The following is an 18,782-nucleotide window of genomic DNA, read 5'->3' as shown; positions in this document are numbered from 1 at the left end:
GTGATACCCAAAGGTTATTAGAATATATTCAAAAACAAAGATTTGTTTAACTCAATTTTTTTTTTTTTTAATACAGTACTGTCAAGTACCTCCTGCGATTTTTTTGAATCTTAAAAACATCGTTTAATCACTTCCCTTTGAGTTTCGATTTCATCTTTGTAAACAAGAAATCGGAGGAAACAAGATCCGGTGTGGAGGGGGAGTTAAGGGAAAGGAAGGGTGTATTTCGTTTTGGCCAGAAATTCTTGAACGGGATGACGTGAACAGAATGAACATGTGGGGGGGGGGGTGGATTTATTTTTTTTTGTATATATATATATTTTATATATTCGTATATATCCCCTTTTTTTTTTTTTTTTTTTTATTTATCCCCACTTGCAAATCTGACTATTACTTTACAGAAAATTCCAAGTTCTAGGGGAAAATCTCCTTGATGTGTTTAATTCCCTTTGGATAGGCTTTTACTCAGAACAACAAAGAGACACACAAATGTTGTATAAAAAAAATCAGTTTATTGGACATTTTTACATAGATACATCAAACAAAAGAAATTTATTAAACTCATGACCAAATAGATTTAATTTCATCTTCTTATAACAGAATGTATATGAGCAAGGTATTTTGCCTATTGAGTAAACTCAAGGAGGGCTATTTCCTTTACATAAATCATAATCAACTATCCCCTCCTTTAAACTAACAAAATGTTTCTACTTCCTTACTCCTGAGTTCAATTGACTTTCAAAAGAATCTATTAACATTCTCCTTTCATTACAAAACAATTCCTACTCCAAATTGATAAAGCTCCGATACTCTTAATTTCAGTATAAATCATTATTCTGTTTTCTAACAGATTATAGCCTACAACCTTCTCTAATCTAGGTAATTATTACTATCAAATTTCTACAATTAACTACTTGCACATTCGGGGGTTACTGACATCCGTCTATCCCCTTCCAAAATTCATACTTAGTCATTCACTTATTTAACCAAATATTAACGGCATTACTCAAGAAGAAAAAACTAGCTTTTTAACAGTTCTGTTGATTCCCCAGAGAAGTTTTAGATCCAGTTTAATTCTATAACACCTTGCAGTTGCAGTCCTCCTTTCAAGAGAAAATTTTGGAACAGATTCTCAAATTTCAGGACTTATTTAGAATATTCTTTTGGACCATTATGCCATATTTAATGTCAATCAGTAATTGTGCAGTCTGATATGAGGTTCTCTGATTGTAGAAAGGCTGCCAGGGGAGCTCGTGGGTTTTGTCATTAATATACAGGAATTTTTCTGGCAGGGATTAGGAGGTGATTATTCCACTGTATAAGGCAATGGTCAGACCACATCATGAGTACTGCATACAGGTCTGGAGGCCTCATTTTAGGAAAGACAGAGCTGCTGGAATGGGTACAAAGAAGAGCAACAAGATTGGTGAGGGGAACAAAGGGGTGCCCCTTACCAAGAAAGGCTTCGATTTTGAAAACTTGCAGCAGCTGTGCAAAGTGATCTGATTAAGGTGCGTTTAAAGCTTTGAATGACTTGAGCAAATCACTTCAAAAATTTTATATCTATTCCCTTCCAAAATTTATTTATATATATTGACTTGCCCTGGGTACTTCAGTTCATACCATTCACTAACTTATTCATTACAATATAGTACTACTTATACATATGTGTTCAATCAAAAGTTCTGATAAATTGGTTATCGGGTGTCTATAGTCGGTGTGATGGTGAGAGTACTTAAGCAAACTAATCACTTACTTACATAACTTGGCAGACTTCACGGTACATCCTTCTCTAAGCGAGTAGGAGATCTTTTCTATCTGGGTCGCATCTCACAATAACTCCCCCAGTGATTTGGTGAGACATAAGATACTGGATTCTTTCTTGGGTACCTTTTATTTCTTAAGGACGCATTATTTTCATCTGATCAGAATGGCTGTACTCTTTTTGTCCGGCTTCGGATTTCATCAGCTCCAGCGTAATTGCTCTCAGAAATATCAGGCAATCTCGTTCCTTCATAATGGAGTTGACTCCTTCTCATCTACTTTAAGGATCTTGAAAAATTTTCCCCCTTTTCTATGGCACGTGTTCATCTCTCACTTCGAAACTCAGTCTACTTTTGACTGACTGTCTGACCGACTTCTGCACCTCAACTTCATCTTTCCACTTACTCGACTGCCTCTCTCACTAACTTATTAAATCAACGACTTAACTGTTCACTTAAACCTTATCTACCCCTCTTACTGACTACACATTAAAACTTAGCCACTTTTCTCCACCGGCTACTCTATCTAAAGAAACTCATTCCTTTCTTTTCTTCTCCAACTCTGACTCACTAATTTTTTCTCCCACACCACCACTCACTCCCACTGACTCACTCTCCCCCTGTCCGTCTCCATCCACAATTTTTCTTCCGAGTTTGTCACGCCTTCCCACAGTGGTTTCTACCAATCCCCTCTATCTTTTTTTCCATTTTTCTTCTTTAATTCGTTGGTAGGTCAGCCAGCCCTGTAGCACGTGATTCACAATACCCCTCTCCTTTTTTTTTTTTTTATTTCCAACCTGTTGACATCCGTTGAGCTCTTTCATGTAGGCCGAATGTATCAAAACAACTCCTCCTGTGTCATCACAGCTTGTCTCTATAGCACTTCAGAAAAACCACAAATGTGTCACTGGAGACCATCGCGTCTATTTTTAGAGGCTTGTGTGTGCGTTTTGCCGAATGCGTTTCCGGTGTGTGACCCCTCATAAACTTTAAGTTGTTTGTTGCGCCGAACCTCCTGCTGGGCTTGCTATAGTATTTTCCGTCAGTTTTCTGTTTTAACGGATGTAAAGCTAATTTTACTGTTTTCGTTCCTCCTACCTTTTAATTTTACAATCCTTACTGGATAATTCTTGTTTATTGAAACTGACGCTATTACCATTTTATTTTACCAACGGCAAGAATCCAAAAAGGAAAACTAACTTCGGAAGTCAAAAAAAAATATTTTATTTTTGTAAGATTTTCAGATCTTACAAACAAGGCTGTTCGAGTTAGTCTTTACAACATGGTATCCATTCGATCGACTGTGCAAGTAGCAGTTTTTTTTTTATCTATTTATTTTTATATACAGTATTTACTTATTTTTTTTATATTTACTTATTTTTTTATATTTACTTATTTATTTTATTCTTTTTATTTATTTATTATTATTATTATTTTATTTTATTTATTTATTTTATTTATTTATTATTTATTTTTTTTTTTGCTGTCTCTCAGGTCTGGGCAGCCTGGGAGCGAGATCGCTGGCACCCACCAGTATAGCACTACTTCCGGTGGGTGCGGATTTTGGTGCATAAGGCACTGTTAGAATAGTAAGCCCAGGCCCGGTACTACGTGCCTAGGGGTAGCCATCATGGAGCAGCTGTCCAGATGTCGGTTGACGCCTCCGTAGCCAGGTGGGCAGGAGCAGCAGTGCGTATCACACGCTTCTTGATTAGACCGGGGGTTCGAGCCCGTGACCACCAAATACGGAGGATGCGGAAAGGTCAGGGAATGACCACCGCATATCCCCGGAGCAATATGGCCTTAGTTGCTAATGCTCCTAAAAAAAAACGAAATAACAAACATAACAGGTGTCGGCTGCTCCCTGGTGGCGAAGAGGCCTGTTTTGCAGAGGTTCTGCACAAATTCAGTTTATCAGGTGGAGACAGGCAGAAGTCTAGGTACCACCATAGAAATAATAATAATAATAATAATAACAACAATATTTTACCCGGAACAGAAGTTAAACTAACTGGACTGTAATTACTGGTGTCACCCTTCGATTCCCCTTTGTGAATTGGGGATACATTTGCACATCTCCAGTCCGTGGGGACCTATCCTGAGTCCAAGGATGCTCTCATAATTATGGCTAAGGGTTTTCTTAGTTGCTTTGCCACCTCCTTTAATATAACTGGATAGAGTCCATTCACCCCAGGTGCCTTTCTTATGTTTAACTTCAACAATTTCTCCTCCACTTTGCTCTCAGTTATTACAAAATCATTAAGTACCCTGCTACAATTTGATAACCTTCTGCTATTTTCAAACCTTAATAACTCCTCATGTGTGAATGTAGATGCAAAATACTCATTCAGTTTGTTTGCTATCTGAGCAGGATCATCAACAGTCGAACCATCGATGTCAAGTGGACCAATCAGATTCATCCCCTTCCTTTTAGAGTTTATATAAGTAAAGAAATCCTTGCTGTTTTTCTTAGCATCTTTTGCCAAAGATTTCTCGTAATCTGCCTTCGCCTGCCTAACCTCCTTTATGACCTGATTACAGACTAGTTTATATATGCCATAGGCTTCTGAGTCGTTTGATAAGTTATATACATCCCATGCTTTTTTCTTCTCTGTCACGAGTTTCATTAGTTCATTTGATAACCATTTAGGCCTAAACCTTGAACAATATTTTTTAATAGGTATGAAACTTTTATGTTGTTATTTGATTTTTAGGAGCATTAGCAACTAAGGCCATATTGCTCCGGGAATATGCGGCGGCCATTCCCTGACCTTTCCGCATCCTCCGTATTTGGTGGTCACGGGCTCGAACCCCGGTCTAATCAAGAAGCGTGTGCTACGCACTGCTGCTCCTTCCCACCTGGCTACGGAGGGGCCATTTATGAAACTTTTGGTAGCATCCACGATTAATTCCTTTCATTAATCGTGGAGTACAGATGGTGCAGTTGTGGGAGACCACAGGTGTCGCCTTACCCTAAACACTATGCTATTATGCCAAATGGGAGAAAAGTGTCTACTACAAACGTTGGGTTTCCAGGCCTGTACATAGTATTCCAACCGGCTGTACGAGCTTGCAAAATCGTGGTGATATAAGCAGCCAATCACTGCGAAGCAGTGGGCGGAGCTAGACCTGCCTATCACTCATTGTCGCAAAGATATATGGGTAAGAGCCCTGTACTGAAGCCTAACCAAAGTTTCTTTTACTTTAATAAATGGAAATTTAATTTACATTGAACCGAAAGCGTTATATCTATATTTTGTCTTTATCACTTTAATGCTTTTGGTTCTTTGATTCTTTATCTGATTATTCTTATTGCGATTTTTCTATTTACATAGTTTAACTTTTATTCTATAAAATTTTTTCGTCATACTGTACTTTAGTTTTTCAGTATTTTAATAAAGTTTTATTTTTTAATTTTATGCCTTAATCTCACGTCTCGTCGGTGGTTGCGAAATTTATTTTTGCATGCTTATTATCGAAGCTCAAGGCCTTTTTTTTTTTTTTTTTTTTCTTCTAATTATCTTATTTTCTTTTCCCGAAAGTTCTTTGGTGAATATATGTTTTATTTGTATCCTTGGAATTTTAATTCTGCTTGAAAATGAAGAAATAAAAGTATTCTCCTACCTTAATAAAATCATCTAAGTCACTAAGAATTTTAAGACATCAACATGAAACGTTCAGGAACTTGTATAATTGTTGTTAATTAGTGAATATAAAACATACCAACTTTGTTTTAATGACTTTCTTAAATACTAAGTTCCTAAAATACTGTACACAATTCACTTTTATTGACAAAGTAATATGACTTTATATGACCATATTAGTTAAATTAGCAGATTTCGAAAATATACAGGCAATAAATGTAGAAGCTATACATTGCTTTAATGTATTGCGAAACTGCAGAGGCACTGCTTATGGCGTCATTTTGTTGCTTTAAATTTGACTAATATTAACATAATAATTCACTAACCTCATTGCCAACAGAAACAGCGTCCTGCGATCGACCTAAGGAGATTCTCATCTTTAGGGTAGAGTGACTTACTAATAATTCATGTCACCAAACACAAAACAACACAAACTTCCATAACTGAATTATTTATTCGTAATCGTCTGTTACCAAAACTTTCGATTCACAGCGCCACTCTCTCAAGTACGTGTAGAAATTAGATATTTTCGAAAATACATTTTAATAATACGATATTATGTACATATACAGTATAAGATTTATATATGCATACAATATAGTTCAGATTTATATACTTGTTTTTTTATATATTTTAACTATACTTTTTAAAATTATAACATCCTACATATGGATTAAATAAGTTATTAATAATTTAAGATTCAGCAATCCATATTCAGCCATTAAATTTTACGAGATCAGTTAGCAAAATGCGATTCATTTTGTAGACACTGTTGCAAAATTTTGTAATTTTGTAAATATTTTTAATTTTAATCTGCTAATAAAGTCTTATAACCGTAAGATTCTTCTTCTTCAATTTCTAAAGTACAATTATTATTTGACCTTGCATAAAAATGATAAAAATTGAATTTAACTGATTGAAATTGTCTTGAGAATTACTTCATCTGAATGGTCAAAAAATGTGGTAAGAGATTTCATTGATATTAAAATCATTAATTATTCAAAACAAGAATTAGTTTTAAGAAATAGTTGGCTATTTATATTTTATCATATTGCGCTCTGCTTCCCCAGAAATAGGCAAAACCAATGTAAATATTTTTAGGAATTAAAATATAAATCTGGTCATTTAAAAACTGTTTTGATTACAGAATATGTAGTACGTTGGTGTTTTAGAGATTGCCAGCGGATCAGCTACAATTGCTCTGATGAACCTTGTAGTATAAATACTTCTACGAATGAGATACATCCCAGCAGTAAAGAAATCTGTTTAAATGTATTGTATTTATGCTGAATGGCAATATTATAAAAGCGTAATCTTAAAAAAAAAGTTACGGCTTCAACTAATTTTTATCGGTTTCATTATTTCACTCCAACAAATATAGGCCCACACATATCAAGACAGCCAATAATTTCAGTTTTAATTTTTTTTTCTTAACTTGCAAACTTTTCTGGCCATCCATCAACATTTTTTTCGTACGCATTTAGATGCAAATGAATTTCTGCATTTTTGAAATTACAGCTCTTTTCTTTTTTTCATTTTCTTCTTATTATTTTTTTATATTGGTTATTGTAAGGTTTTAGACGTTTCAGCATCTTAGGCCGTATTAAACCGTATATAATATGCCTGTAAATTGGGTGTGTTCTCTGGTCGATTTGCTGTTGCTGGACGAAAAATTCGAGTTTCCGGGAAGAAAAACCATGCTGCCCTCGCCTAAGATTGACTAAGTTAAAAAAAAGACCGACTAACTTAGTTGTGAAAAGGGCGTATAAAAATTCTTTGGGTCGTTCACGGGATTCTTACTTAAGTCTTTTCCACTGGCGATGTGGGTAGGACGGAAATTCTTCCAACAGTGCTACCCATAAATCTGAGGTCTAGTGAAATGGCTCTTCATACAAATTTATTTATCATTATTTTCTGATCCCATCTTCGATTTTAAAACATGTCTGCTCGTGTAGCACAGTGGTATTATCGCCATCCTCCTACACTGAGTGGAAAAAGCTCGGTCTCGGATCCCTTCCATGATCCGAGAAAGTTTTGTGGGATTTTTTTTTTTACTGCGTGGCTAAGTTAGTAGGTTTTTTTGCCAGCAAAGCAGACAAATCGAACAGAGAACACACACAATTTACAGGCACAATACACATAGGTAGTTGAAAGTAACTTTCCAAGTGACCCTAATATAATACTTTATTTATTTATTTTATTATTTATTATTATTTTTTTATTACTTTGAAACATTACACAGTAACAGGCGCATTTTGACCGTACTCTAATAAGCTTCCATTCCAACAACAATAACAACAACAACGATCTGATCTTCATGATCTGAAGTCTGGCGAAATGGCACTTTGCACAAATGATCAACATGTGTTAAACTAAAATTATTATTATTATTATTAAATTAGTTTATTGACCCAATAAATATGGTCTGTACCCCTTTTACACGGCCATTCAGCCAGGAGGGCGATCCGTAATACAATTAATTATTTACATTCCATATAAACGAACACATTTACATTAAATATGAGAAATATAAATCAGTTTTTACAATCAGTGGATGTCAACTTACATAAATAACAGCTAAATATGAAATATTTACAAATTTCAGTAGCCAGTTTAACAGTAAACAAATTTACAAATTTAGGTACAGCTTTTTCAGTGGGAGCAGATGTCATAGCTCCATCCACGTGAAAGTTTCCTGTAGTTTCTCTATTCTGTATCCTTTTGAGTCACAGAACTTGTCTATATCAATCGCTAGTCTGTTGATAAGATGGATAGTGTTTCCGGGGAACATAGCACTTAGGCGACCTAATGTCCTGCTGCCCTTGAAATCCTAACGATGTCGTCCATTCTGGGGGCATCTGTGTCCCGTTATGAGTTTAGTGAGTGTTAGAATATTTTGGGCAGCAATCTGACGTTTCAAAGGCATCACGTTTAAATTCGAGTAGAGCACTGATCTAGAGATGGTATACTGTCTCCCTGTTATTCTGTTAAGCCATTTAAGGATTCAGTACTCTAACCGAGAAATTTGATGAAGAGGGTTTTGGGCGCTGAGGACTAGATGATGGAGGAATATAATGGAATGGGATAAAGGCAGCGTTGGACATATCGGATGATTAGCTGAGGATCATGTATTCCTGTGAGCTCTTGGCGTAGCAGCCACATCATTGTTGCATAGGTCTTCGTTTTGGTGACGCTTAAATGCTTCTGAAATGTGAGGCCCTCATCCCACGTTAAGCCTAAGTCCTTATGTGAGATGACTTTTGCTGCAGGTCCCCCTGCGATACGGGTTCAAGCCCGTGACTACTAAATACTATAAATATTTGTATTAACGATTTATTGTAAACTCTACTGACTTGGTTGTCATGCCGGAGTATAAACAGAAAAGATTTGTATATTGTTCCTTAACCTTTTGTTTCTAAAGATCATTTGGGCTGATTTAGCGTGATTAAGTTCTAGATTTATTGAATCTAGATGCATTTATAGTTGTTGTATTATTTGATTGGCCAGTTTATTGTTGGTAGCTGCTTGGTCAGGATTAGATAATGTTATGTAGAATTTAATTTCTTCCGCTTAAGACAGAAAGTCCTGTTGTGATGCAAAGAAGGGTTCAAGGGCTACAGCGAACAGTAAGGGGGAAAGGATCCATTTTTATGGTACTCCTCTAGTGACCAGGCACCTATACTGATAGTTTTGATGAGTGATTAGAAGCTGTCTATGTTTTAGAAGTGCTTGTAAAATTCGTAGAGTATTACCAGCCACGTTGAAATAGTTCTCCAAGGTCAATGCTGACACGGTCATATGCTTCTTTTTAATCGAAGAAGACGACATCAAGTTGCGCTCGGCCGCTGAGCATTATTTGTATTCTTGTAAGTGTGTGTCAAGTAGGTTGGTACTAGTAAACCTGCCTTTGATTACTGTGTGGAGGTAGGGAGGCCTGCGGTTGAAGCAATGTTCTGCAAGTGCTGGCTTAATGGCCTTCTTGAAGAGTTCCAGGAATCCAAAGCTGATGGCGATCGGCCTGTAGTCCTTCGGTCCCTTCGGATGCGTGTTTTGGCACTGGGCGCACAAAGTACGTGTTCCAGATTTCTGGGGGATCTGCGCTAGTGATTATTTGATTGAAAATATGCACCAGAATATCAACAATGTAAACGCTGTATATTTACACAATGAACAGTGGAAACCCATCTGGACTTACTACTGATTTCAGCAGTAGCTTCTTTATGATCTCGATCAGTTGGTCTCTCGAGATAGCAAAATTCAAGAATACAGCGTAGCTCGTGGGTCCTACCACTGGAAAGATGGACTGATTATGCTGCTGATTGGGCTGCTCGAAGATCAGTTTTTCCCATTCCATGAAGGTCTTCCCTTCCATTGTAGACTGATTTGACGTAAACGCGCGTATTCCTTTCGAGTGTCGCTCCTATCGATAATCAGCTTCCTCTAAGCCATTATTTTTGTTTTAAAAATAACGCTCTTTCTCTTTTATATGTGATGAGATCTTGTTGATTATTTGTCTTTTGCCATCGTCGGTAGGCCTTTTGCTTGCGATGAAAAGCGAGCTTGATGTTTGAATTTGAATGATATTTGAACCATGGGGACGTTCTTGATGTTATCTGAACTTCTTTTGATGCCCCAGCCAGCGCTTCTTGTCTGAGTTCTTGAGCTAAGCAGGATAAAGCTTCCCTCGGAGGGAGGGTATATAGATTCTGCCAGTTAAACTACGTTAGGCGTTTAAGAATTATTTCAGGTTTCAGATACTTGACTGAAAAAATAGCTTTTGACGTTATTTGCCGTTTAGGTTGATGGGAGTGGTAAGCTGCATTTATTGTTTGGACCAGGGAGAATTTGCAGTCGATCGGAATGTGGCCTGACTGGAACCTAAAGAAGGGTGACATGATATGCATGGTGTCCAAATTGTGATAACGTATATCTAAGATATTATCGCCTCTAGTTGGGGTATCTACAACTTGTACGAGCCCTACCGTATGAAGGATAGAATCAAGGTCACTTCTAGCATCTCGCTCTCTTCCCAGCGGCATATTAAGGTCTCCTGTAACAACTGTAGGGATTCCACAATCAAGGTTACAAATAAACCATGTGTGGAGTTCCAACCTCGTGTCTTCAGTATGGTTTAGGGTAGATAGACTACACACATTTGCACTTTATCTGTCTCCTTGGGTAAATTTACACACAAAGCTTCAAAGTTATCCGTCTGGCTGTATTTCATTTTCCCAACCAAAAAGTCGTCTTTATGGAATGTTGCTGCACCCCCACCTCTCCTGGAACCTCTCGAGTTTACTAGAACATTGTACTGCAAGGGTTTGGTGATAATTTCCAGCTGGTTCCCCTCAAGGAGCCATGTTTCGGTAATGCAAATTAGATCGAACTCATCTAGATGTAGAAGAAACTGTAATGTCTCAAGTTTGTTAACAAGGCTTCTGACATTTTGCATAAACAATTTCACTGGTATGTAGTAAATTGCTGTGCTAGTCATCTCTGCTGGTTGCTATGCAAATGGGCTGCTCATGCGTCTGGTAGTATGAGATTGATAGTTCCTGTCCAAATAGGGCTTGCCCAGGGTTCCTGGGGGTCGAAGTCTAGCACAATACGTTGTTTGTCAGGGGCACATGAGATGATGAAGGAGGCATAAGTTGTGTGTCTCGTCTTCAAGGCTCTTACTTCCACCTGTACTCCATATTCCAGAGAAAACAGAGACTTGATATCCGACCCCTTCGTGGACGGATTTAGTCGTGACACAAACACTTTATTCCTCTTTTGAACAGCGGCAATATTGTAGGCTAGGGCGGGATGCAGGGCCTGGGTTGGAGCGGCGCTGTCCTTATTATTTCCTTTCCAACGAGTTGGTGATCTCTCAGTATTGGGGAATCTACTCTGTTCAGTTCTGCTTGCCGGTCTTGTTTGAAAAACCTGCGTGGTTTTGGTTACTTCATTTTGGAGAATCTGAGGGCAGGCGTTTTCTCTTGCATCGGTCACCTGCATGGTTGCAACCTGTGCATAGGAAGGATTTATGCTTGAGGAGCACGGGAGTACCGATTGATTGTTAACTGATTCTGGATCGCAATGCTCTTTTTGTTCTAGGCTCATCTGGTTGCCATCACCTGAGATATTATGACCAAGACTATCTTTGGTCTGTGGAGGACAAGGTTGCTGAATTGCTAGTACACGGTTATCACCTGTCGCTGCTTGTTGTGGAGCGTCAGTTAGGAACAAAACTGCTACGTTATCCTTCTTTCTGGTATTTGGCATTTGTGATCTCTGCCAGAGATGTGGAAAGGGCCCCATTTGGAGAAGCACACCTCAAAGTGAGGTTGAGAGTTGGTTGTCCCCCTCTCCCGGTTAGATCCTGTTTGATTTTGCTTCTCACAGTTGTGGGATCCGTTTAATTCATTTCGATTCCCCGGCTGTATTTTCCCAATTGCTAGGTAACAGTTGAGTTCTTCGATATGACATATCATTTGATGAATTTCTGCTGACATCCGTTTATTATCCTGACGAAGTAAGCGCATCTCCTCTGCAAGAGAGTTATAGTTGCATTGAGGTAGAGTGATGGATGTGAGCTCAGAAATGTGAGGTAAATACTGCTGTGTCAGTTGAGTAATGTGATTAGTGAGGGCGTCCGTAAGCGCGTTTATCAACTCTCCACAGATCGCTTGGCCACTTTTATCGCCATTACCTTTATCAGGATTCAATTCAGAGTTATTTGCTGTGGTCGGATTTTCCTTTTGCGAGATGTCTGCGGGTGTAATTCCTACACTGTCCTGATCTTCCGGGTTAACTGGACTTTCTATCTCTTCTCCTGATGTTAATTCTTTAGTTGGCGGATCTGGTTTTGTTCTGGTTCTCGCGCTGTCACGACAAAATCACAAGACCATTTTAGTCGTCTTTCTTTATTTAACTTTTTAAATGATGGACCTAGGCAGGCTGTACTCAGTTATCAAACTGGGTAAAAAAATTAAGGCTACATGTACAGAATTTAAAGATGGCCTCAGGGTTCTGGTGACAGATACGCATTCCTGTGTCATTTTAGAGGTGTTATCCCTTTCAGATTGCATACTTTATTAACTCACTTCTACGCCTGCATCTATGTTACGGTTAAATTTCGCTTAAAGTAGAATTTCGCTGTTTATGAAGTTTACAAAGATACTACTCGGAGTCTACACTTAATCCTCTTCTCTTTGTTCTTAGATACTTGCTTCAGGAGGGTTTATCTCTCTCTGGTATTAACCCTATTAAGTGCCGTGAGTACTTGCTAGTTTAGTGCTTTGCGATTTGCCAGTATACATCAGACCATTCTTATGATCTTTAGCCTTGTAAGTAACTGGATAAATACTGTATAGGGTAGTAAACCTAAAACGTAAAAATAATAATTACCTGTTTCTTGCTTGCATGTATAAAGTCGATCATATATTCAGGCATTCTCTTATCCATCAGTATATGACACTATGGGGAAACTTTTAATAATCCATACTTTAGAGAACTTTCTTAGAGGAGCACAAATCAACAACACTATACCCTATCCGCGCATGCGCATACACATTTCAGTGAAACTGTTACAAAACATTACAAAATATTTCAGTAAAACTGCTCAAAGTCCTAGTGAAAGTGATCCAGCCGAAGGCTTTCAATCAGTTTCTTGTTGCAGAAAATTCTTTTCATTCCTTGTTCAGCGCAGTCACCAGTTCAGATGTAGAAGAGGAACACACTTTTGCATTCTGTTCTAGCATTTCAGTTTATTCCGAAGGTTTACAGGTCAAATTTATATCTGCACTCTGGGCAACTAGATGAGTAGTTGGAAACCGAAGTCCTCAAAATAGATTTTTCCACTGGCCACTCTTTGGGATGGAGCATTATCGTACTAGAAGATTTCTCTAGAACATGGACATTATAGAATTTTACAAGATGTCACGATAAAACTCTGCGTTGTTGTCACTTTGGCAGTACAAGCAACGGACCGATTCCGAACAACTAGAAGGAGTTCCTCGCCTCCTAACTTCGCTAGGGCACAATAAACTGTGGTAAGCAATGTTCCTGAGGTATTCTTCACACTCTCACCCGACCTTCTGATCTAAAGACTGCGTAATGAGACTCAGGACCTGTTTCCATGTCATGGTTTGTCGATTAAAATTGACAGATAGGAGTCAACGTTTTGGTGGAAAGGAACCATCAATTCCTATTCATTTTATGTTACAACCTTTTAATCTACAAATCATGAGAGAAAGTATACCTTTTCATTAATAAGGGATAACTTGTAATATATGTTTTCTTTATGTTATCTTGCGATGTGCTGATTAGTTTGCCACTGAAATTGTTATTTTATAAATACCAGATATACTGTATGTTGCTAATGTGATTTAGTATATCGTATTGATAAAACGCATAATATTGATTATTACAGGTCCCAGACGACCAATGAATCAAATTACAACGTTCATTGATGCTTCCACAGTGTATGGAAGTACGCAAAACGAAACAGCAGCACTTCGTGAAGCGAATGGAACAGGTAAGCCATCTTTAAAATCTCTAATTTGCTTCTCTTCTATAGGAAAATGGGTATACGTGCGCAATAAAATAGGCGCACATAAACATATATATATAGTGGAAAAGTGATCTTAATCACCCTTTCCATTATTGTTCTGCAAGGTTTAAAACGTTTACAATATTACGGAACATTCAACATTCAATGTGAAAAAAACTGGTGTTTTCCGAGAGCAGTAACGAGAGGGAAATGAAGTGTCTATAAAGATAGCAGTTGAATTTTATTATTATTATTATCTGTTTATTTCTCTTTCGAGACACCCATAGACAGCACGTGGTTAGAGGGTGTGGTTACATTATATTAGTATTTACAAGCATATTTACATGAACTTATTTACAATTTGGAGATGAAAAAACAGAGTATGTGGTTAATGAATTAATTGTTAAGTTGGTTTAATTAATTGCTAATGGTTGTTAAATGCTAAATATTATTATATAAATTATTAAATTAGTCTTCTTATTATATTTGTACCTGCCGGTACACATTACCAAAGATTTCTGTCCTATACATTTTGTCTGTACATAGTTTCTCTGGATCTATATTTAAATTATTAAAATAATTCACAGTATTTGCTGGGAAAAATCTCCCCAGAGAGTCCAATTGAGTCAGTTGGCACTTGAGACTTGGTTCTTCCCTGTTTATTCTCGGTCGTATCATCCGAGGGCGAGTGATCACGTTTCCCACTTTCGGCGCATTTCCACCTAAGTGGCCCTAAACCGTGTACAGTGAACACAAATAATTTTAAACTGTCGAAAATTAATTTTGATCTCTTTCTTCCATAGGATATTTATTACTTACAACACCGAGTGTTTACGGCGAGCTATTGCCACCTAGCAGGACCCCCAAGAATGATAGATGCAGTCGTCCGAATGAAAATGAAATATGCTTTTCAGCAGGTAAGGTCCGTGGTGACGAAAAATGACTATTAAGTTTTAGAGGTTGGGAGGGGATGGGATGAAAGGGGTTTTCCCTCTGTAAATTGCGACACATGTAATGCATAAACGAAACGATGGTGATGTTAGCAGCGGAATGGGTGTTTCTTTCCTTCATTGGTTCAGTATAAATCATTGAAAGAAAACAAGAACAAACTTAAAACAAAAGTATGTCTTCATTTATTATAAAACTTTGCAAAGAAAAATTTCCAAGACTTTAATACACTTGTCTCCAGTCTTGTTTTCACCATTCACAACATCACAAACTCATATTATTTCCCCCACGCATGTACCTACTGTCCACGTGGTGTATTGGCAAATTGATTCATCAGACCAGCACAGCATATACTAGTCGTCGGTGGTCCAATCACAATGTTCTTCACGCCATGCGAATTATTACTTAATCTGATGTTGAGCGAGATGGTAATATTGTCCTGGGCCTCTGCGTTTATGCCTACTCCTCCACATATTGCTTCTTTCCAGTTACTACTGTCTCAATCAATGGTAAGTCTGTATTTGGAATATTGTGTTCAAGTCTGGAAGTCGCATCTGAAAAAAGACATCGAGAAAGGCTCCAAAGACGGGCGACTCGTCTGGCAAGGGTAGTAAAGGGACATCTATATGAGGAGAGAGTACAATGACTTGGGTTATATAGCCTAGAAACTAGACATATCAAAGGGATCTGACTGAGGTGTATAAGGCATTAGAGAGAACAGACAAAAGTAAACTAAATGAGTGAAATTTTCACTTTGAAATGGAACAGAAAAACTAGGAATATAATACAAACTACTGTGGGAAATTAATGAATCAAAAATAATGAGCACACGTCAATTTAGAAAGTTGGCATGTAGTCAGTATGTTGTCAACCAGTGTAATAAACTTCTTCCATGAGCGGCCGAGGCTGATATTTAAGGCAAAATTAAGGAGTAGCTGAATTGGACTATTGGAGGCGGGAGGAGTATGATAAGAATGTGTGTACGTTGTATACACAACTTTTTTTTCTTTCTTTTTTGGCTGATGCAGCAAAAATCTGACTTTCTTGAGCCTTTACCTTAATCACATACAAGAATATTTGGGAAACAACGCTATACGTTATGCGGGCAGCACTTGGACTTCATCATTTGAACCATTTTCTCATTTTAATTGTGAAGTTTGTAAAACACTAAATTTTAAGATGCATAGTTTTAACAAAAGTATAGACAGTATCCTTTCAATCTTTACGAATTGATCGGCGAAATATATCGGATGGTGTCTTGGATTCCACTAATTACTTCATTTATTTTTTCATGGCGCACTGGAAACTTAGGCCATAATGCATTCACTGTTCAAGCATTCACTGGACAGACTCATAACATACGGTCTTGTTCTCTGATTCGTACAAGTTCTTCAACAGGATAGTGAATATAATCAGCATTTTTTTCAAAATAAAATATTGAGCTAGCAATAAACAAGTTTACTTTGGGTAGTTTCTAAGGTTATTAAGAATATCCTAGAACGCTGAAAAATGTACGCTCTCTACAGCAGGCTGTTGGCTATATCACTTGTCATTTATACTGAAATTTCGTCACGGTTCATTTCTCATTAATGACTCCAAGAACTAATGTTAATTTTTTGTATTGACCCATGTCAATGCATGACACTATCCCGAAATGAGGCCTCTGGTCTTAATCGGAGATAAATAAATAAACTTATTGAGCCTTTTTCATGCACGATCGAATAAGACGGGTCTTATGCAGAGACGTTTTTTTTTTCCTGGGATTTTCCATCAGAAAACAAAAAAAAATCGATCTTATAACACACGAAATTTATTGGTATAATATATTGACGCCAAGGCAACTGGCACTTTTTAATTAAACACCATGGCATTTGACACCTTGGTTTGTTGATTAAAAACCATCGAATTGCATTCAAATTTAAATCTTTCACACCCAATTGACGTACCAGATATAAGCCAAATTACCATTTCAGTATCTGAATTTTAGATCTAACATCAGACGAATCCACACTACATGGACAGATCAAGGATTCTACGCTTAGAACTGGCCCTTCAAAATTCTCTTTTAAAAGCATGACGTTCTTCGCCCTCAGATTCTAATGGACTGTAACTAACCTCTATCAATAATGATTATTTATTTAATTTAAATTCCTTCTGGTGGCTATTCTATGAATTAAATATTGTATTCCATTTAAAAATTATATATATTATTTGTTTATTTCCTTGTTAAATTGTTAATATTTTATGCCCATCAATTTGCGATTTACGAATTTTTAAAATTGTTCTGCGAACTGGAATTTAGACATCGACCGTTTCGATGAAGGCAATAACTTAGCAGGGGCCATATCCCCTAACACGAAAATGCATGTTTTATTTAATACATGTACAAGCTATTGAAATGTTATTCAGAGTTCATCAAAATTTATCGAAACTAATTTCCATCACACCCCAGGTCAGTTGATTTTGAACCTCCCCCTTCACAATTCCTGTCTGTGCAACTGCTGGAACGAAACTGCAGAATTCTCATGATTTTGTTATTTTTAAGAGTTTTCTAGTGATTTTGAAACTTTCTTTTATTCATGAATAGGTGACGTAAGGGTGAACCAACAGACACTGCTTACCTGCATGCATACTCAGTTCCTTCGGTTTCATAACAAAATTAGTAGGATTCTCGCAAATGATAATCCATATTGGACCAACGAGACCATTTTTCAGGAAGCAAGGTAAGTTTTGTGTATCATAAGGGATTTTATGCAATCTCAGAATATACTAAGCCTTGAACAACCAAATTATGATATTAGAGTACCCCATAAATGATTACATCTACCCATATATTTATTTTGTCTGTAAATTGAGTGTGTTCTCTGGTCGATTTGCCTGTTTGCTGGACCAAAAAACCCCAGTTTCTAGGGAAAAAACCTCGATATCTACGCCTGAGATCGACTAACTCAGCCACGGAGTGAAAAAAGCCCATTAAAGTTCCTCGCGTCATCGATGGGATTCGAACCAGGGCCTTTTCCACCCTGGTGTGGGGAGGACGGTGACGATACCACTGTGCTACCCACGCAGACACTAAGCCTCGAACAATGAAATAATACCAGGTGTGGTTAAGAAGTTCCAGGAATGACTTTATAAGTAAATTAAACTCCATTGAACTTGCTAATTATTCGCCTTCAGAGGCGAATAATTAGCAAGTTCAATGCAGTTGCCTCTAGGCAACTGCATGAAGTCCCCTCTCTTCTGCCAACGACTTCACAGCACCGAACTTCCTCCAAAAGTCCAAAATCTGACCGTTTTCATCGAAATTTTGATACCTGGGAGTAGAAAGAAGTTATATTGAGCCAAACTGGAGAAGTAGGGAGAATTCTTCATTTGAGGGATCGATTATGTTTCCGTCAGAAATTGCTTCACTGACACTGTGGTGCGAGCCGAGGAGTTGTCAATGTTGCCAATGGAAAATTGACTCGATTTGACTTCATCTAACTTCTTTCTATTGTAGATATCAAAAGTTTACTAAAAGGAAACAACATTTAGTTCATATAATGGGCACTAGCGGAATTTAAATAAATAAATAATCATTTTATTAGCAGAGAGTACAGTTCAATACAACTGTAATCTCGGCCAATAAAATTATAAGACTGTTGTTGTCGTTCTCTTTTTCTCTCTGACTGAAGCCTATTGCTAAAAATTTAGCTGGCTAAAGCCAATATTTCCTACTTTAATCAGTGTTTGATTTAGGGCCTCTGACTTCTAATGGAAGTTCCAAATCCGGTTAGAAAACTCAGTAGGGTGACACAACTAACTCCAGACACTAGCAATGGTTAAAGAATTTTTAAAAACACATCCATTACACAGTTTACACTGATGAGGTTTCACAATATCATTTTCAAT

The 18,782-nt window shown here is 37.4% G+C and overlaps 1 protein-coding gene across 1 annotated transcript in view; it reads left to right on the top strand.

Annotated features, from left to right (window-relative positions):
* Nucleotides 1-18,782, top strand: part of LOC150090312 (chorion peroxidase-like) — a 60,085-nt gene that overhangs the window by 29,003 nt on the left and 12,300 nt on the right. Inside the window, exons 6-8 of the mRNA XM_090390259.1 lie at nt 13,824-13,928; nt 14,747-14,860; nt 17,479-17,614. Of these exons, the coding sequence (XP_090246385.1) occupies nt 13,824-13,928; nt 14,747-14,860; nt 17,479-17,614 (355 nt within the window). The remainder of the gene's footprint in view (nt 1-13,823; nt 13,929-14,746; nt 14,861-17,478; nt 17,615-18,782) is intronic.

The sequence above is a fragment of the Mastigoproctus giganteus genome, chromosome 2 (genome assembly GCF_048544385.1).
Source record: "Mastigoproctus giganteus isolate SK-2022 chromosome 2, ASM4854438v1, whole genome shotgun sequence".
NCBI lineage: Eukaryota > Metazoa > Arthropoda > Arachnida > Uropygi > Thelyphonidae > Mastigoproctus > Mastigoproctus giganteus.
Note: the sequence above shows the minus strand (reverse complement) of the source record. Positions and strands in the feature narration are given on the sequence as shown.